Source organism: Anolis sagrei, chromosome 1, assembly GCF_037176765.1.
Source record: "Anolis sagrei isolate rAnoSag1 chromosome 1, rAnoSag1.mat, whole genome shotgun sequence".
NCBI lineage: Eukaryota > Metazoa > Chordata > Lepidosauria > Squamata > Dactyloidae > Anolis > Anolis sagrei.
In genome coordinates this window covers 129,677,504-129,699,785 of record NC_090021.1, presented here as the reverse complement: position 1 = coordinate 129,699,785, position 22,282 = coordinate 129,677,504, and the positions used below count along the sequence as shown (strand labels likewise).

General features: G+C 39.4%; 1 protein-coding gene across 1 annotated transcript; it reads right to left on the bottom strand.

The window, feature by feature from the left end:
* Nucleotides 1-81: 81 nt before the first annotated feature.
* Nucleotides 82-22,254, bottom strand: CPSF3 (cleavage and polyadenylation specific factor 3). Its single transcript, XM_060787792.2, has 18 exons — nt 22,083-22,254; nt 19,351-19,414; nt 18,690-18,787; nt 17,806-17,934; nt 17,422-17,599; nt 16,948-17,037; nt 12,864-13,014; nt 12,393-12,568; nt 11,282-11,440; nt 10,500-10,646; nt 9,746-9,898; nt 8,762-8,870; nt 7,429-7,527; nt 5,881-5,975; nt 4,593-4,680; nt 3,849-3,918; nt 1,967-2,063; nt 82-297 (listed from the first exon to the last, which is right to left on the bottom strand). The coding sequence occupies exons 1-18, from the start codon at nt 22,151-22,153 to the stop codon at nt 193-195; spliced, it is 2,079 nt and encodes a 692-aa protein (XP_060643775.1). The 5' UTR covers nt 22,154-22,254; the 3' UTR covers nt 82-192.
* Nucleotides 22,255-22,282: the final 28 nt, after the last annotated feature.

The following is a 22,282-nucleotide window of genomic DNA, read 5'->3' as shown; positions in this document are numbered from 1 at the left end:
CAAATGTATTCTGAACAGCTCAATGCTTCCAACAACATCACTCTATCTGACTGTACAACACTATTTAGGGGACAAAGCATCTTTCTTTAAGGACATTTATTTTTTTTAAAAAACAAACAAACAAAACAATGACGGTAAAGTAAATAGTAATCCCCTCCCCATGGTCCCCAATATATACAGTGTTCACTCCATTTATTGTAATGGAATGATGGCATCATAGAGTCTTTGTGCTGCTAACTCCACCATTTCCCGAAGAGTTTCATCGTCATCTTCACATCCTGGTTCATGATCAACAGTCTAACAAAAGAGAAAAAGAAAGAAAGACAGACAGAGAGTGTTTTAATTTCTCACATTCATGCTGCTTAAAAACAGAAAGCTTAAAACTCATTTAAAATTGGATGGGAAACCAACCATTTCCCTGGATCTGCCCCCCATTTTATTGTTATGTGCCTTCAAGTTGTATATTGGCCCCATGAATTTCCTGAGGTACAGAATAAGAGATGTTTTTCTAGTTCTATCCTTTGAAATTTAGCTTACGGCACCTGGTAGTTGTTTGCAGTCACCCATCTGAATACTAACCAGGGCTGATCGTGCTTAACTTCCAAGATCAAACTGCATTTCATACTTTGAAGGCATTTAGCTCTTTAAGAAAATACACAAAAAACAGTGAGGATGTCACTTTTGCCATGTTTTTGGTTGCCTGCAGGCCATTAAGCTCAAGAAGTATAGTTACATCTTGGTATAAGTAAGGCCTAAAGCCGGCCAGAATGGAAAACATAGCAAAAGTGTCACTTTCCCAAATCTCCATATTGGGCAGAGAGACATTTTGAGTGAAGAAATCCCCCATCCAAGAAGTTGCTATCACAAGTCCTATGAGTCCTACCCCTCTCCCACCCCTTTGATGCAATTTTGAAGTTAAAGCAGTTTGCAAAATTACATGACAATTGTGTTTTTCGGGCTATATGGCCATGTTCTAGAAGAATTCTCTCCTAGGAGGAGAGAATGCTTCTAGAACATGGCCATACAGCCCGAAAAACCTACAACAACCCAGTGACTCCAACCATGAAAGCCTTCAACAACAAATTGTGTTTTGTTTAACAAAATAACCTCTGTGATGCTCAAGGCTTTTTGCACAAACATACAGTCCTTTCTGGCACATTTGTGGTGCTGCAGTCTGATATTTTGAGATTATAATATAACACAGGACCATCCTGGTCGCCAATTAATCATGGTTGTTACTTTGGATAGGGAATTGCAGCTGGGTTCCATACCATGATACAATTTCAGTGATGGAGCCCTATTCAATAATGCAATCCTCTGCAACAGAAGGATTTCTAAATACACAACAGTGACCATCAGCTACTACTAGACTTCAGGGAGAGGGTTGGAGACATCATCATTCTGCTCTGTGTTGCTGAAAAGGGTGGGTTTTTTTGGGGGGGGGGGTTTGCCATGGGCACTTTCACAATTGCTACAAGGTTGTAATGTCTATAGATATGAAATCCTAAACTCGTTTTTGTTGTTGTGAGCCTTCAAGTTGTTCTACACGTATGGCAACCCTAAGGCAAACAGATCATGGGGGTTTCTTGGTGAAATTTCTTGAGTGTGACTTGCTCAAGTTCATCCAGCGGGTTTTCATGCCCAAGTGAGAATCTGAATCCTGGTCTCATCATAATCCCAACACTGAAACCACTCTGGCTCTCTTGTGATGTGACAAACACTAAAGCAAATACCAATCTAGATTTCTTTGTATTTTTTTCATAAGCAAATGATCAGATTCATCCTTTTTTTTTTGTTCAAGTTTTGCCTTTCATGTAAACATCCAGATTGTGAGGTCCATTAGAAGCTTTGAGTAACATAAACAATGCTAAACCAATTGAATTATTCTTGGATGAGCATGTCAGAGCTATATGAGACTGCTAAAAAAAACCCAAGTCAAACCAGTATCAAATTTAGCTGGAAATACCCGTGTATCCAATGAAAGATTGGCTGTTTTTCCATCCACAGTGATGCTCAGTATGTTATCCTTCTTTGCGCTTACACAGTCTTCTCCAAATATGTCCCTGCAAATAAATGAAGAATAGCAAGATACAGATTCATATACTTACAGCATTTTCTGTTTAGGTAACCTAATATTACATGGAGCCCCCAGTGGCACAATGGGTTAAACCCTTATGCTGGCAGGATTGCTGACCGAGAGGTCAGCCGTTCGAATCTGGAAAGAGAGGGTTGAGCTCCCTCTGTCAGCTCCCGCCCCCCATGCAGGGACATGAGAGAAGTCAAAACCACAAATGTGGAGGGACAACTGTATCACAATACAATCAATCAATCAAAACTTTATTACAGTTCAAAGACTCAATTTCCTCAGCTTTATTAAGTATTTTAAAATACTCAAAAAGATGGCATAATGCTGGTTAGTCCCAATTAGAGTAGACCGCTCATTCTATTGGCCAGTAGCGAGTTAACACAGAGATAAATCTCATGGATATAATGAATCTCCAATACAAAAAAAATGAAAAGAAAATTTAATTCAAAAAGTGTTGATTGTTAGTGCAATCTCATATCTGCAGGTGAAGCTTGTGGCAAGGTTTGCTGTGCTTCTACAGAAAAAAGTGATTTCATATCCTGGATGGCTTTAAAGAACGAAGTGAAAAGGGTAAACCTAGGAAAAGGGATGCAGTTAAGTATTTTAGGACTCATGATTTAATAGGAAAGGGCCAAATGTATTGGCTCCTCTTCACTCAGCAAAATGTGAGTTGGGAATACTAGCACAATGTGTGTCATTATTCTGAAAGGAAGTCTTATTAGACATTGCTAGAAAATCCATACTGAAAATAATACTCCTCCGCCTTCTGCTGCCACTTTGTTTCTGTGTGGCAATGATTTCTGCAAAGAGTTTTCCGGGATGCATGGCCCTGTTCCAGAAGCATTATCTCCTGATGTTTTGCCCACATCTATGGCAGGCAACCTCAGAGGTTGAGGGATCTGTTGGAAACTAGGAAAGTGTGTTTTATATATCTCTGGAATGTCTAGGGTGTGGAAAGAACTCTTGTATGATGGAGGCAAATGTGAATGTTGCAATTGGCCATCTTGATTAGCATTTAATGGCCTTGCAGCTTCAAAGCCTAGCTGATTCCTGCCTGGGGGAATCCTTTGTTGGGAAGTGATTAGCTGGGCTTGATGGCTTCTTGTCTGGAATGTGGACAATTTCAACAGAAAGAAGGAAACCATGAAAATGAACAAAATCTGGCTACCAGGATTAAAAAAGCACTTAAATCAAGATAACACTCAAAAAACAGGAGAATTCTAGACAAGAATCAATCAGGCCGATCTAACACCTCCGAACAAAGGATTCCCCTGGGCAGCAATCAGCCAGGCTTTGAAGATGCAAGGCCATTCAATGGTAGTCAAGCTGGCCAACTGCAACATTCACACTTGCCTCAGCAGACAAGAGTACTTTCTCCAGTCCTGGACATTATTCCACAGATATATCAACCTCTCTTGCCTAGTTTCCAACAGACCTCACAACCTCTGAGGATCCCTGCCACAAATGTGGGCGAGCGTCAAGAGAGAATGCTTCTAGAACATGGCCATGCAGCCCAGAAAACTCACAGCAACCCAGTGATTCCGGCCATGAAAGCCTTCAACAACACATCGATTTCTGCAACTCTGTCCCTTTCTTCAAAAGGCAACAGAATCCCACTGTTTTGCTTCTTCTGTACACCATTCAGAGAAGCCAAGACCACAGACTTTTTTGTATTGGTTTTGTGGGTTGTGAGATGGATCACTTAAGCTACACATTCATATCGACAGCCTTTTCACTCAGATAATATAGTACCAAAACTTACTGAAGCATGATCTCCATTTTCTTGTGATAAGCTTCTGTTTCTTCTTTTTTAGGAATTTTGTGTATCACAGCTGAAAATACACATTTAACATTTTTATTCCACGGTTATTTGGGAGTATGCAGCTGGTATCAGATCTTAAATATCAAGAAAAATAAGGGTGTATTTCCCAGAGTTCCTGTAAATCTTCCCATATGTGATTGAATGAAGTAAATATCAGTAGCAGTAAATTGTCAGTTCAGACTTATGCTTTAATTCATTAATTTTTTTTAAAGTAGGTTGATTTTAAGATCACCGTAGTTTTGGCAAGACACAGAGTGAGCTGCTAGCACTGTAGAGCTCTCTAATTTTAAAGAAAAAGTGAATTTACTTTAAATGGGAGTTTAAAAGCAGAACAATTAAAACTGTAGCAATCACTAATACTTCATTAGGTATTAAGCATATGTATACAAACTTCCACCTTCTTTTCTGTTATGAAGATTAAGTTCTTGGAATTTTACACCCTGAACAATTCCGATATATACAGAATCTGGATTAATAACATTTTCTTAGACTGAAATGATCTAAAATCAGTGAACGTTCAAGTGTATCAACTAATATGCAAGCCTTGCAAAACTTGACATTTGTATCACTGTGCCTCAGGATTCAGATTTCTGAGCAACACAATATTACATATAGTTCTGGGCCCCATAGTTTCACAACACTGCACACACAAACTGTATTCCCTATAAACAAAAAGGCAAATACCTTTATGAATTTTGGGATTTGATTGTATTTCCAGTATCACTGTGGTTACGGTGTCTGCATACATATCGTTAGCAGGATTTGCTACCCACTGAAAGGGTTAAAATTCAAGGACAAAAAAGTGTTAAATTCTGGATTACAGGGAAATCCTCATTTAAAACTGCCTCTGAACTAGTGGACACTGCTCCACTGAAAAGCTTCCTTTGTTCTTTTTGGCCTTTCCACAAAAAGTGAGCACATGTCCCTCTTGAATAGTTTATTCTAATTATATCCTATCATTCTGGTCTTGCATTCTGTCCCTCTCATTCTTCAGTCCTGTTACTCATCATATTTTATAATGTTTCTATCATATGTGATGGAGCCTGTGGTGGTGCAGCGGGTTAACACGTTGAGCTACTGAACTTGCTGACCGAAAGGTCACCGGTTCGAATCTGGGGAGCAGGATGAGCTCCCACTGGTAGCCCCATCTTCTGCCAACCTAGCAGCTCAAAAACATGCAAATATGAGTGGATCAATAGGTACTGCTTCTGGGGGAAGGCAACGGCACTCCATGCAGTCATGCTGGCCACATGACCTTAGAGGTGTCTATGGACTTTGGCTTAGACATGAAGATGAGCACCACCACGAGAGTCGGGCACAACTGGACTTAATTTCAAGGGGAAACCATTACCTTTTTATTATATGTGACTTGCTGTCACATATTTTATGGGCTGGTTCTTAAAGGCCCTGTATAATTGTTTTGAAATAATAATAATAATAATAATAATAATAATTTAATACAATTTTATTTATATTTCTCCTTATCTCCCCAGAAGGACTCGGGGTGGATTCCAAACATAAAAGGCAAACATTCAATGCCTGAACACAACAACAATACACCCATAATAATGAAAATTGACAACCCAACATGTAAAAACAAATTATGTCTTAACAAATAAAATTAAATAAAAATGCAACCTGTTATATAAAATAAATAAATAGCTCCGGCTGTGTGTCTTCCAAATGAAAGTGATCCCAAGGTAAACCAACCATGGGGTTTTCTTGGCAAGATTTGTCCAGAAGGGGGCTGCCTTTGCCTTCTTCTGAGGCTAAGAAAGTGTTACTTGCCCAAGGGCCACTAAGTTGCATTTCTCTAACACAGATTTTTGAACATCACAGCCCTATTCCAACGCTCAAACCACAACACACACTGGCTCTCTATAGATAACTAACCATTCCTAATTTAATTCTCTATCAAAGCCACTCCCAAGATATTTGAATCATGAAAAAGGAACTGTTATTCCATCCTCACCTCAAGCACCACCATGCCAGGCTCCTGGATGACAGTGATGTTTTTAAAAACTTTCAGGGCTGACTTTTCCTGAACTTCTATTTCTTTTATGTCACCTTAAAATAGCAAAATATTATCAAGTCAAATGTAAAGAATACTTTGTGTTCAAAAACATTTTTAAAGTAAATATCACTCTAAAACTTTTTTATGCCTGAAAGTATATGTTCTGGAACTGTATAAGTCCCAAGTCCTTTTGTCACCCACAGTTTTAGAGTAGTCACTTTTATGTTAATTTATGAGGGTGGAGTTTAAGGAAACCCTTTCGGGTCTGCATCAGTAAAGTTTGCCCACCCCTTTGCCATAGGAAAGGGAGCCATTTAGATCAGAGTTATTACCACCAGGGAATCCTGAATGCAAGACATGTCTACAGTTGCTCCCTGCGAGATCCAGGCTTGGATAAGCTATTTCAAATCAATTTCAACCAATAATTAGTTAACCAATAACTAATTAACATCTTGGGCATTGTGTGCTCCAGAGGCCCCTATACCAGAGACAGTGAGCAAGGAAAACTTCTCAGTAATCATCCACGACTGGCAGCTTCAGTTACGCTTCAAATTTTAAGTATGGACTTTGCTGTGGGGAAATCAAGTTAGTGCTTGGGTGGAGATAGGCCCAAGACCAGTTAATAAATTGTTACCATTTCATGAAAGCAATAGCGTGGACATTGATTCTGTGGGGTTCTTTGCTCAAACACGAAGGGAATCAAGTATCCCCCAAGCTGACAGAAAGTTAGGACGCATTAATGCTAAAGAGGCATTTAAAGTAGTTTGGGTGCGACTGCACAGTGCACAATGCCATTGTATCATGCCTAAAACAGCCCATTTTCCTAGAATTTGAAAGCTATGTTGCATCTAAGCTGGTTAGTACTTCAATGGAAGACTACTAGCAGATACAATGAGTTTCCAGAGAAGAATAGGACATCCTGGAAAGATGCTGCTGACAGAGTCAATAATATTGGCCTATACAGACCTATGAATGCCCTGACTCTGTATAAAGCATATTTCAATGACCTTGCTACAACTTCCTAGAACAGATCCAGAACATCTCTGAGTCACCGAGTGGTTGAGAAAGGCGGTATACAAATACAGTACATAAATAAATAATAATAATATATCTATGTATTGTCGAAGGCTTTCATGGCCGGAATCACTCAGTTCTTGTGGGTTTTTTCGGGCTATATGGCCATGTTCTAGAGGCATTTCTCCTGACGTTTCGCCTGCATCTATGGCAAGCAGGGAAATCCTCATGCAAATATGAGTGGATCAATATGACCACTGAGGTCAAATATGACCTCTGAGGATGCTTGCCATAGATGCAGGCGAAACGTCAGGAGAAATGCCTCTAGAACATGGCCATATAGCCCGAAAAAACCCACAAGAACTGAATAATATATCTTCCTTTAGTTGTTTTGATACGAAAGGCAAAACCATGCTATTATGTTATAACTTGATGAGTGAGGAAGGTGGAAACACTTCAAGGAATTTCAAGTATTTCTTTTCAGGTACATACCTGTTAATTTTTGTAGGTGGTAATAAAGAAGACTGAATGAGCCTGTATATGGGACAGCTTGCGTCTGTGTCACAGTGCTCATGGCAAGATCTGTGTAACCTGCGGACAATGAGAAACAAAATGCAGAATCTGGTGCAGAAATGTGGCTAATTATGAATTTATTTTCCGTACCTTTCATTTTTTAAATATGTGTGTGTGTGTGTATTCATTCATTATTTTATTTATGTATTGTTCCAAGGACACCATCGATACTAATTGTAGAATTCTCTCTCAAAATGGGATGGAATATTAATTAATTTGTTTTTAAAAATCATTTTTTAAAAATTTCATGCTAGTATGAGCCATCCCCCCTTGTCTCTGCAAGAAGTATGTTTTGCAAAATTCAAAATGGAATAAAAAAACCCTCAACTTTCAAATGGCCGATCCAGCCTTCCCTTTGTAATGTTTCCCTGTTTTCCCCTAAATATTGCAAGCTCAGTACAGAGTATTTTGTGTACCTTATATTTCTGTACTATTTAAGAAAGGGGGCCTGAAGACAAGGGCTTTACACTGTCTGCGGCCATGTTGCCATTCCATATATTCTTTATATATATACCAATTATCAATTTATAAATTACTTTATCAGGGATATTTTTAATAAAGCAAAAGTTCCATAGGAAGACAATAATAATAATAATAATAATACACTTTGTTTATATTCTGCTTTATCTCCCTGAAGGAACTCAAGAGCGGATTACAGAACACATACAAGGCAAACATTCAATGTCTTTTTACATGAACAATGACATACAATACACAGATAAGGTAATGGCCTTCCCCTTTTTCCATCTCTGGCATCTGGAGGTGATGCTCAACTTCCAGTTACGGGAAGGTGCTCGTTTCATTTTCCATGCCAAAGGAGTCTGCTGTCCATAGACATATCCAATCTTTTTGCCGGCATGTCTGCATGGGGCGCCATTTTACTTTCCCATTGAGGCAGTACCTATTGAACTACTCGCTTTGCATGCTTTCGAACTGCTAGGTTGGCAGAAGCTAGGACTGACAGTTGGGAGCTCACCTCAACTCGCGGCTTTGAACTGTTGACCCTCCAGTCAGCAGATAGCAGCTTTAACCGCTGTGCTACTGCAGCCCCTTTTAGACTATATTAAACCAGCTTTGGAGGGTCACAGAACATTGAGTCCCCCTTGCGGGGGAGAAGGGCGGGGGAGAAATGCATGAAATAAATAAATAAATAAATAAATTCAACTGATCAAAAAATCTGAGCATTCAGATCTGGCCAGAACACCGATCCTTAACAATTCTTATAATACTCTTAGGGTTTTTTTTTACTTACTGGAAAGATCACACGGAGAAAGTATGTGATAGTTAAAATTTCTTTTAACTAGTATTCCTGAAACTCTCTCCCCTTGTTCTGGTTTCTTATCTGCTAGAGAACCCATAACCTGCGAAAAAGAAAAACCAAAACACAAGTGAAAAGATTTCAGGAAGGCAGAAGGAATAAAAATGAAACTGTAGAAGTCAAATGATTCAATGATTCAAGCATCTCAACTAGGTAAACACACTAACTTTTTCCAAGTGAAGGCACACAGTAACCTGAAAAGATGACATACATGTACTTGTGAACTACCCAGCACTATTTGAAAGTGCATTCCATTTTCCTTTCTCACTCAAAATCACAATTTTTAAAGTGGATGTTTCACTGTCAACCTCAGGTGATAATATTTTACTAGTGGTCCCTCTATTCTCCTTAACATTTTCAAAATCGCTAATTCCCATTCCCTCCCTATTATGGCTAAGAGCACTCACAGGAAGGCATATACTTTGTTGACTGAGTTATAACGGCACTGTAAATGTTTGTTGTGATTTTTTATGCATAAAAAGCAATGCTTTGGGGTTGGAAAGATTAGCCATTTACAAGAAACGTTGCCCAGGGGATGCCCAATTGTATATACTCAGTCTTCGTGCAGGCTCTTTCTTTGTGGATGTATATATGCTTATGTATTTTTAGGTATTTGTTATGTACATATGCATGTATACATGAGGGTGGAAGTTCATTTTAAAAAGAAGATTAAAACAGTTGTTCCTCTGCCCTATCTAAAGGGACACTCTGAAACATTTTGAGACCTGTCTCTTAGCTATACTATTTTTCCTAGCCACAAGATGATTGCATTGTATTAATTGCACAATAGTTTTTCTATTTCCCATTGACAAAAGGTTTATAAAATTGTTTTAATGATATATTTTGTGGGCAAAAGAAGATTGTGCCATGAGGCAAATGTGGTATACTTTCCATAGTAGGGAAAAAGTTTGTTTTTACCTTGGCCAGCTTTTCTCCTCTGAAGTTTAATGTCACAGCCTCAGTATTTCTAGGATTATGGACCTCTATATGAACTTCATCATTATCCTCATATTCACGTATCAGTGCAGCTTTCAACCTGGCCATTTCGTTCTGCTCACCATGCACCAAAATCTAAAAAAAATGATACAGGTTGAGCATCCTGAATCCAAAATATTCCAAAAATTGTCTGCATGTGTCACTGAGATAAAGTCATCTTTGCTTTAGGATAGTTCTATTTACACAAACTCTGTTTCATACACAAAATTATTTAAAATGTTACCCAAAATTATGTTCAGGCTGTGTGTATAAGGAGTATATGAAATATAGGTTCATTTTCTTTTTAGACTTGGGTCCTAGCTCCAAGATATCCCATGCTGAATGAATACGCAAAAGACAAGTATCCCAAAAATCCTAAATCCAAAACCTCTCTAGTCCTAAACATTTGGGATAAGAGATATTAAATCTGTACTGATTATGAGGACAGCAAAGATGGGATATGAAGAAGAAAGGAAACAGAAGAAAGGGGTCTTTTTGCTCTCCACAGCATTAAATATATTATTTCCTGCTGTAGACTGTGTCCTCATCTGCCACTAGTTTTCTACTCTTTTAGCTACTCATTTCCCTTTTCAAGTTTTAATAATCAGTAATATTCAGGCACTCCTCCAACCTCATGTTTTACATTTATTATTCTGAGTGCAATACTTCTTAGGGGGTGAAACCCAGACATACACACCACATGTGGAGGTTTCAATGCCCGAATAAACTCGCTGGTTTGCTGGTAATCTGTATGAGCAGAGAAAGAAATGTAGTCCACGGACATCTTCAGTGGGAGCTTCTGCCCAGACATAGTGGTAATTTCTTCTGGTTCAGACATAATGTGCTGCAACATTGCCACAAAAACACCAATTTCAATAATACATCATTATTGGGTGGGGGAATACAAAAATGAGGGAATGCACACACAAATATGACATACCAATCCTTTCTCATTTGATGGCAACCCAACCTATAAGCCAAATCTTAATAACTGAGTGAAAGGATATGGGAAATGCTTATATTTTGTATTCTGTTAGCAACTAGGAAAGTCTAGCTACTTTCTATGTCTGATATATATGAAAACAATATTTGAATAACTGATAAGCATATAGAAAAAACATTCGAAGCTGTTTAACAGGAGAACAGATTGATCCAGATTATGGTCAAGTCTCATAAAATCACCAATTAACTCAGTACTGTATATACTCGAGTATAAGTCGAGTTTTAAATATTCAAAAACATTTAATCTACTGATGCCTCAATGTAATTTTATGGGTATCTATTTTTATTTTGAAATTTACCAGTAACTGCTGCATTTCCCACCTTTGGCTTATACTCGAGTCAATACATTTTCCCAATTTTGTGTGATAAAATTAGGTGTCTCTGCTTATATTTGGATCGGCTTATACTTGATATACCGGTATCTGAAGCAGCCCGTCTTTTACCTTAAAATCTCAGAGCAGTAAAAGAAGACCTCACCTTGGCAAGTGTTCCTTCCACACAATATCCAGCTATGATGACCCCATTTCTCTTGTCAGTGCACCAGCTTTCAAACAGTTCCCTGGACAAACCGCTCTGCATCATCCCAGGGGAAGCCATTACAACACTGGGGCCAATGTCATCAAAATGATCCATACTCTAGAAAGCAGAGAGCACAAATATTTATAATGTCAGCATTAAAGTCAAATGCTTCTGCATGGATCATTATGCCAGCTCTGATAGACCAAAAGGCTGCAGCCATCTTTGTTTATAAAAGACTTATAAAAGACATAGTCCCAAATATTTCTGCAGGGTTCTGACATCAAGACGGAAGGTCAGATGGGAACATTGAAAGGATGCTTAGGGCTATTCTCTGGAAAACAGAGGATGGGCTGCTGGAAAATCAGTAAATTGCTGATGTCAATAAACTCAAAATTAGAGGGAATTTGACTGACAGCCAATAGATTGATTTTGTAATACCCCTCATCCATATGAAACAACAACAACAACCAGGCCTATTACTCTGTGTAAAGTGATTGAAAGGCAGTTAATACATATGCTTTTGAGATGGAACAGCCTCAGCTGAAAATGGGACTGCCTTGAGACATGTGTGATCTTACAGCAAAGGCAGTGTTTGCATTTCTTTCTCATGTACCATGCTTACTGCAAATTGATTGTGAAATAAAATAGCACCCCTTTTTTCTCTTGGGTGGTGCTTGCTGGAAAGGATACAATTCAGAATTCCTTAAAAGTGGCAGCTATCACCCCAACACAATCTCAACACTCCTCAGTTGTGAGGAAGGGGTTATACACACACACACACTTTCTGCCACCTCCAGTTCTCTTTCAGCAAAAGAAAGTAACCTTCAAGCACTGTGGTGCTTATGAATAAACGGATAAGGGCAGAATTCAAAGACAATTTTTGTCTGTTGCTTCTAGTATAATGAATAAGAAAGAAGAGATATTCTGAGAATGGATGTGCATTATCACGTACAGTCTAATTTCATTAGAAACTGAATGTTGCTGAAAAAGTTAAATGTCTAGTTTTAAAATTAGAATGTATTATCGTCTTAAACAGCATGATATTAACATATCCTTTATTTACACACACCTTCAGATTACTAATGTGCTTGAATACAAATGGGTTGTTGATGTTGATTTGTTTGCGGATTTTATCATTCATGGCATTGACATATGTCTGGTAAACGGCCATACATTTCTTTGCCAGAGAGGAGGCGTAGTAGATTGGTATTTCGTGTAGCTCAGGGTGATTTTGCCAGTATTCATCTAGATAAGAAATGTTTAAAAACGAGAATTAATATGTGCAAGCTTGTAGGTAAACAGTATAAAGAAACAAATAACCTTAGTTCTGAAAAGTATTCTGTAGGAAACATCAATGTTTTATAATATAGGAAGTCACAGCTCAAGACGGGGCACAACAAAGTTGAAACACATAATCAGAAATACATACAATAAAAAGCATATATTAAAACACATTTCTATAAATATACAAATAGTGACAACATGTCTACAAAAAGTATAACTATCATGTTAATTTAAAAAGCAGTGTTGGACAACATACCTAATATCAAAAGCAATTCTTGAGCTCTTCCCAAGGCAAATACAGGAATAAGACCTCTGCCTCCTCTGTTTACAATATCATGCACAGTGTTACAGAATCGTGCCTCTCTCTCTTCCCGTTTCTCATGGATGTGTGTCCCATAGGTGGATTCCTAAGGAAACAATTCACACAATTAAAAGAAGTGAGGGACGAAGAAGGTTGTGCTCTTTTGATTCTACTACAGAGCAGTATTACACGGTAAGTATGATTATTTCTTTAAGATTAAACATGATCTACCAGTATGAAAGCAAATCCTGCCCCACAAGTTTCAAAGAATCATAGAATCATAGAATCAAAGAGTTGGAAGAGACCTCAAGGGCCATCCAGTCCAACCCCCTGCCAAGAAGCAGGAATATTGCATTCAAATCACCCCTGACAAATGGCCATCCAGCCTCTGCTTAAAAGCTTCCAAAGAAGGAGCCTCCACCACACTCCGGGGCAGAGAGTTCCACTGCTGAACGGCTCTCACAGTCAGGAAGTTCTTCCTAATGTTCAGATGGAATCTCCTCTCTTGTAGTTTGAAGCCATTGCTCCGCGTCCTAGTCTCCAAGGAAGCAGAAAACAAGCTTGCTCCCTCCTCCCTGTGGCTTCCTCTCACATATTTATACATGGCTATCATATCTCCTCTCAGCCTTCTCTTCTTCAGGCTAAACATGCCCAGTTCCCTAAGCCGCTCCTCATAGGGCTTGTTCTCCAGACCCTTGATCATTTTAGTTGCCCTCCTCTGGACACATTCCAGCTTGTCAATATCTCTCTTGAATTGTGGTGCCCAGAATTGGACACAATATTCCAGATGTGGTCTAACCAAAGCAGAATAGAGGGGTAGCATTACTTCCTTAGATCTAGACACTATGCTCCTATTGATGCAGGCCAAAATCCCATTGGCTTTTTTTGCCGCCACATCACATTGTTGGCTCATGTTTAACTTGTTGTCCACGAGGACTCCAAGATCTTTTTCACACATACTGCTCTCGAGCCAGGCGTCCCCCATTCTGTATCTTTGCATTTCATTTTTTCTGCCAAAGTGGAGTATCTTGCATTTGTCACTGTTGAACTTCATTTTGTTAGTTTTGGCCCATCTCTCTAATCTGTCAAGATCGTTTTGAATTCTGCTCCTGTCCTCTGGACTATTGGCTATCCCTCCCAATTTGGTGTCGTCTGCAAACTTGATGATCATGCCTTCTAGCCCTTCATCTAAGTCTTTAATAAAGATGTTGAACAGGACCGGGCCCAGGAGGGAACCCTGCTTGTGGCACTCCGCTTGTCACTTCTTTCCAAGATGAAGAGGAAGCATTAGTGAGCACTCTCTGTGTTCGTCCACTTAACCAATTACAGATCCACCTCACCGTAGTTTTGCCTAGCCAGAAGGTCATGGGGGACCTTGTCGAAGGCCTTACTGAAATCCAGGTACGCTACATCCACAGCATTCCCCGCATCTACCCAGCTTGTAGCTCTATCGAAGAAAGAGATCAGATTAGTCTGGCATGACTTGTTTTTGATAAATCCATGTTGACTATTAGCGATGACTGCATTTGTTTCTAAGTGTTTGCAGACCGCTTCCTTAACAATCTTTTCCAGAATCTTGCCCGGTATCGACGTGAGGCTGACCAGACGGTAGTTGTTTGGGTCGTCCTTTTTTCCCTTCTTGAAGATTGGGACCACATTGGCCCTCCTCCAATCTGCTGGAACTTCTCCCGTTCTCCAAGAACTCTCAAAGATGGTTGCCAATGGTTCCGAAATGACTTCCGCTAGTTCCTTCAATACTCTTGGGTGTAGTTGATCTGGCCGTGGGGACTTGAACTCATTAAGAGCGGCCAGGTATTCCTGGACGACTTCTTTCCCAATTTGGGGTTGGATGTCCTCCAATCCCTCATCCACTCCATCTTGCTGAGGTTGAAGACTCTCTTTTTGTGAGAAGACCGAGGCAAAGAAGGCATTAAGTAGTTCTGCCTTTTCCCTATCCCCTGTCAGCATTGCCCCATCTTCTCCTCGAAGAGGTCCTATCGCCTCCTTGTTTTTCCTTTTTCTACTGACATAAGAATAGAAGCCCTTTTTATTGTTTTTAATGTCTCTGGCAAGTCTGAGCTCGTTTTTTGCTTTAGCCTTGCGGACCTTTTCCCTACAGGTGTTGGCTATTTGTTTGAATTCTTCTTTGGTGATTTCTCCCTTTTTCCACTTCTTGTGCATGTCCCTTTTGTGTCTTAGCACAGTTAGAAGTTCTTTGGACATCCATTCTGGCTTCTTTGCACTTGTCCTATTTTTTCTCTTTGTTGGCACGGTTTGCAATTGCGCCTTGAATATTTCACTCTTGAGAAATTCCCATCCATCCGTAGCTCCCTTGTCTTTTAGTATCTGTGTCCACGGAATGCTGCTCAGCGTTTCCTTCATTTTTTGGAAATCAGCTCTCCTAAAGTCCAAAATGCGGGTTTGACTTGTCTTAGTTTCGGCCTTCCTTTGTACCTCAAATTGCAGGAGCACATGGTCACTTGCCCCTAAGGATCCTACCACTTCGACCGCATCGATCAGGTCCTCCGCATTTGTTAGGATGAGATCAAGAGTAGCCAATCCCCTTGTTGCCTCTTCTACCTTCTGGACCATGAAATTGTCTGCAAGGCAAGCGAGGAATTTGTTGGACCTTGTACTCTTGGCCGAGTTTGTTTTCCAGCAAATATCGGGATAGTTGAAATCGCCCATGACTACTACATCTCTTTTCTGTGCCTGTTTGGTCAACTGTTGGCAGAAGACTTCATCAAGATCTTCCTCCTGGCTTGGGGATCTGTAGTAGACGCCTACAACGACATCTTTTTGAGTCCCAGTTCCCTTGATTCTTATCCAGATGATTTCAAGCTGGTTTCTCAGATTGCTGTCTTGAATTTCTTCTGCAGCATAAGAGTTTTTGACATATAAGGCTACTCCGCCTCCTCTCCCCTTTGTTCGGTTTCTGTGAAAGAGGTTATACCCCTCGATATCTACATTCCAGCGATAGGAGTCATCCCACCAGGTTTCAGTGATGGCTATGATATCATATTTGTGGTGTTGTGCTAGAAGTTGGAGTTCGTCTTGTTTATTTCCCATGCTCTGTGCATTAGTGTAAAGACACTAGGAAAATTTTCCCTAGGAAAATTCTTGTAATTTGTTTTCACCACATAGCATTTCATTCTGATGATAACCATGACATTTCTGCATACAATATGTGTAATATCTATCATAAAGCAAGAAAAGATTGTGAATGGGGTAGTATGGCACATGCTGTTGTTCAGGCAAACTTTAGAAAATTGTGAAGTTTACATTCGACTGAAGTATAACAGACATTAAACAGCATTCACCTGACAACTATAAATATATGGTATATGCCCTGTTTATTTATTTTATTTATTTACCCTATTTATACGCTGGCTTTCTCAACCCTGAAGGGGGCTCAAGGCAGGTTACATATAGGAAATTATTCAATGCCTTAGAGCAACATACAATTCCAATAAACATTCAATTAAAATTAAAATTAATACATATTAAACATTTAAAAGTAGCCCTCTTTTTGCTGATTTTTAGGAGGATTTATTTATTTTCATTTATTCTAGCCAAGATTTGATAATTTTGGTATACTTTAACACTCTTTACATAAATTATGTATATTAGGCCCTTGGCATCTGCTGGGACTTGGTTTCGGAACCATCTGCAGATACAAAATTCTATAGGTGCTCAAATTCCATCATATACAACGAAGTAATAAAATGGTGTCTTTTATATAAACTGGCAAAATCAAGTGTTGCTTTTGGGAATAAAAAAATCAAGCACTGGATGGTTAAATTGGTGAATGCTGTATCTGTGACTATGGAGAACTATCTGGGTCTATTATTTATTTGATTATTTAATAGTCTGAATTTTTTTTTCTTGTAATCTACTTTAAGCCATTCAAAAGAGGGATATACATGAACATTATAACAATACATTTTACAGTATGTAAAAGAGATGATTGAAGTGACAAGGAATGCACATAATTTATGCATTATATTAATTTCAAATTATAGCAAGAAAAGAAACTTACAATGATAAGAATGTCAGGTTTAATATTAGGAATCTCAGCTGCCATCAAATGCCTGTCTTCTTGTCGTGAGAAATCACCTGTGTATAAAAGCTTTGACAAAGAAAACAAAGAATTCACACTGTAATTTGACAGAAAAAGCAAATTAGAAAATGGCAGATTACTAATTTTTTGTTGGTATCTCTTGGTTCATACAAAGATCTTGTCAGATCAATAAATAAGTGCTGAATATGAAACCTACATCACAAAACACAACAGCAAGCTGTCATTTCAAACAAGTGACTCCAGTACTGGAGGTAATGCCCACTACCTTTCACAGCCAATGACAATAACATATGCCATCTCGATGGGATGATGCAGTACAAATTAGGATAGAAATGAATTGTCCTTATTTTTTCCATAGAAGTGGCAGATTAATACCAAAAACTTCTTGAAAATAAGTTTATTTGAGCTTCTTTACTGTATTAATGCAAGTACCTTCACTCCAGCGATTTCAATCATAAACATAGCTGCTCCCAAAACATGTCCTGCGTGGTAACACCAGAACTTGATTCCTGCCACTTCTTTTACTTCATGGAAGTTGATCGTCTCAATTTTGTCCATGCTTTCTTCCAAATCTGTCTCTGTATACAGCATGTCATCCGCAGAGATGTTGCTATACAAAACAGTAAAAAGCACGTTATCCTCCTGCTCACCAGTTTCTCACATCACTTGGAAGACAGTGCAAAACATGGAAGACTATTGCACAAATTGTGCTTGAGATGATAGTATAACAATGCAAGTGATGAAACTTTAAAGGTTCAGCATTCTAATTACCACTCCCAAATCGTTTTTTCCCCAAATTTAAGAAGGCCGGCTTACCTAACTTTGACATAATCTGATAGAAGCCATCTATAAATTGCTTTTGTAGCATGGGTCATAAACGTTCTTCCTTTGAAACTTGTCTTTTGTAGAAACCAAGGCAATGCTCCACAGTGATCTAAGTGGAAACTAAAAAGAACAGATATTAGATTTTAGACACATATCACAACATATAGTTAGAACATTTGACATCTTCATAAACGTTAATGTAAATGCATTCAACCACCTAACATCTCTGCAAATTTAGAGCTGTTGCACATCCTGAAATTTTTAAAGTGCAAACATTACCAATGAACAATCTGCTGCAGCATTAAAAATAATCCCATAATGTTTACTAGTCCACAGGAAGATTCCTAGTCTTCAGGATGGCAAAGGAGGGCTTCCTTCATCCTCCAGTTTTCCACTGTATTGCTATGCTTTATTGAAAAAAGCAATTTCATTCTCTGCCAGTCCATTTGCTTTAAATGTTTATAGCAAAGGAGGAAAGATACACTTCTCTGCCAGCTCACTTTTTTGTGTGTCAGGAGCGATTTGAGAAACTGTCAAGTTGCTTCCAGTGTGAGAGAACTGGCCATCTGCAAGGACGTTGCCCAGGGGACTCCCAGATATTTTGATGTTTTACCATCCTTGTGGGAGGATTCTCTCATGTCCCCGCATGAGGAGCTGGAGCTGACAGAGGGAGATCATCCACGCTCTCCCCGGATTCAAACCTCCAACCTGTTGGTCTTTAGTCCTGCAAGCACAAGGGTTTAACCCATTGTGCCACCGGTGGCTCCGTCAGTTCACTCACTTTCCACCATACAACTCCATGCTAACTATGGCTGCTAGGCAAATAAATGCTTACAAATAGTTGGCTACTTCATGTGGGAAGGCATGTTACTTACTGGCTAATCAAGAGGAGATCGATCTCAGCAGGATCTATCAGATCAATGTAAGGAAGTGCATCCATTCCTTCGAGGCCAGGGTGGATTCCACAATCGAGCTGAAAAATGCATCAAGCAATCAAAATATGTGTCAATTATTATATTTTGTATAATTATGAGAGGGTAACATGCAGTTATTGTACTCTATTTTGATTACTATCAAACCAGGAAAGTGTAAGTCATATATTTATCACTTTATAGGTATGTACGTTATACCTCAATTTAGAGGATTTGTGTAGAGTACACAAGGCACATCACTTTGGAAATATCTTCATTATATGCTGAGCGGCACCAAAACTTTCCATGCTAACTCTGACCAACACTTAAAGCACTGAAATAGATGCCTTCTATGAAATTGGGGAAATTCAAGAAGAAAATGGCTGTACAATGCTAAAAAGGCTGCTGTTCTTTTCATATTATTCAGATAGATGAGCATGTTTACTATAACATCGCAACTCCATCCAACGTATTATGCTCTTTCCAAAATCAACTCCTATAATCTCAACTGTTTTAATATTAATACCGTAGTATTGATCATGTAGAAAAACAAAAACACAATATAGTTATATAGCACACATGCCAAAACTAATACAGTTCATAAATAATGTAGTACAGTGCTTACCATTATCTTCCTTCCTTTGAATTCCAGGATAATGCATGATCTCCCTACTTCTTGCCCAGCACCTCTGTTAAGGCAAGTGACATGAGTTAGAGAAACAATCACTAACCATTGAATATAGAACTGAGTTAAGATAAATCTTTAATTGAACTCTACGGCCTCATTTGAATATAATACAGCATTATACAAATGAATCTCTGCAAGCCTTGGATATGCATCCTCTTCCCCACACCAGGTTAACAAGGAGATTAGATTTCATTTTAACCGTTCAGTGTTGCTTCTAAACCTAGTGTTGAAGGGTACATCTGAAGCTTTCCATTCTAAGCACAGATTGCATTATGGAACAAACACAGTTCAGGGCTTAGATTCCAATCCCCTCCTCTTCACATACTAAAGAGTGGACTGGAAAGCCCAAGGCTCATTGGCTTAACAGGAGTTCATTGACACATATGAAAAGTGCCTGTGGTCTGAAATGGATCAGAAGGGTATGCACTGAATAGGGCTGTTAAGTTCAACTGGTCTCCATATCCACAGATTCTGCATCCAGTGATTCAACCATCCATGACTTAAAAACATTTTTGAAAATCCAAAAAGCAGAGCTTAATGTTAACATTTCATATAAGGAACACCATTCTACTATGCTATTGTAAATAGTGGGACTTGAGCCTCCAGGGATTTTGGTACCCACAGGGGATACCAAACCCCAGTGGATACCAAGGTACCTGTACCACTGTAGAGTACAGTGCCTCTGTTCACTTTCTGTCCTGTGATAATTTGAAAAATTGGCTTGTTATGGAAGAAAGGATTGGAGGGTCCTTCCAAACAGCCATATATTCCAGTTCAAAGCAGAAAATGTGAGATTTTATCCAGCTGTGTGGAAGGGGCTGGAGATAACTCATCAGTGGAGACCCCTTTTCCCCTTAAGAAGTCTTTCAGGAGTAAATTTCCCTTTCTCTTGCTTCTCATGTCTCACTTCTGTTCTTAACTATGAGTTCTTTGTAAGATGAATGTTTCCAACTTGGGAACTGCATGTACTGCTAAAAATAATTTAAAATCAACTCAACACACCATCAACAAGCAGCTATAGATTAAAACCAGCTTGGGGGAGGGGAAGTTCTGGATGTCACGGTCTTTAGACCAAAACAGACTTGAGACATACAATATGAAATGGAGTCCTTCATTTCAAATAAACCACACAGTCATCAACATCCACAGGTAAACGTATGTCAGCCATTTTCTCTTATTTTTACAGCCTAAACAAAAACAAGCAAGGCCCCTTCCACACAGCTGAATAAAATCCAACATTGGATTGTTGTAGGTTTTTTCAGGCTATATGGCCATGTTCTAGAGGCATTTCTCCTGACGTTTCGCCTGCATCTATGGCAAGCATCCTCAGAGGTAGTGAGGTCAGGTACCTCTGAGAATGCTTGCCATAGATGCAGGCAAAATGTCAGGAGAAATGCCTCTAGAACATGGCCATATAGCCCGAAAAAACCTACAACAACCCAGTGATTCCGGCCATGAAACCCTTTGACAATACAAAATCCAACATTATTTGCTTTGAACTGGAATATATGGCAGTGTGGACTGAGATATCCCAGTTCAAAGGAGATATGGTGGGTTTTTCTGCCTTGATATTCTGGGTTATATGGCTGTATGGAAGGGCCCTAAGGTCCCTTTGGTCCCTTCCACACAGCCCTATATCCCAGAATATCAAGGCAGAAAAACCCACCATATTTGCTTTCAATTGGTTATCCGAGTCCACACTCAGATAATGTGGGATTTTCTGCCTTGATATTTTGGGATATAGGGCTGTGTGGAAGGGCTCTTCCATGCAGCTGAATAAAATCCCACATTTTCTGCTTTGAACTGGGATATATCATCATCATCATCATCATCACTTTATTTCTTAATTAGTCGCTCTCCACCAAGGTGCTCCGAGCGACTTACAATTTAAAACAGTTTATACACAATATAAAACATATATATATGGCAACGTGGACTCAGATATCCCAATTCAAAGCAGATATTCTGTGTTATATGACTGTGTGGAAGGGCCCTAAGTCTCCTTCTACACTGCCATATAATACAGATTATTAAATCAGATCATTCATATTATCTGCTTTGAAGTGGATTATGTGAGTCTACACTGCCCTATAACCCAGATCAAAGCAGATAACGTGGATTTTATATGGTAGTGTGGAAGAGACCGAAGTCTTTCTATTTATTATTTTCTGCTGACAGTAATTGACTCATGATCTTCAGTCTTTTGAGGCAATAGGTATTCATGAGCTGGAGGTTTAAAACAAAACAAAAAAGATGTATTTCTGTTATACTGCAGCAGTAATAGACATTTTGGACCCTTCCACACAGCCATATAATAACAAGGCAGATCATTCACAATATCTGGTTTGAACTGTTTGATCTGAGTCCACACTGCTATATAACCCAGTTCAGTGTGGATTTCCCTTCCACACAGCCATATAATAACAAGGCAAATGATTCACAATATCTGGTTTGAACTGTTTGATCTGAGTCCACACTGCCATATAACCCAGTTCAGTGTGAATTTCATTCAGCTGTGTGGAAGGGGCCTAGGAAGCAGAGGATCAGGGCGGCATTGGAGGTGAACGGTTCTGTTTGAGCAAGGTCTGTTTGCCCTGTGGAGGTTTCTTGCAGGAAAGGGATGACAGGGGAAACACGAAGCCTGGCCTCTCCCCCTCGAAGCCACTCACAGGGGACGGATCAGGAGCTGGTCGCTCTCCTCCGCCGGTACGAAGGCCTCCGCACGCCGCCTCACCGCCATCCCTGCTGCGGGGAAGCAGTACAACTGCGCACACGGCTACGAATGTCCTTCCTCGGCACCCGTACTGCGTGCCCTCCCGCGAGGAAGAACCGGAAAGCGGCCTCTCCTGCCTTCACTTCCGCCTTGGGC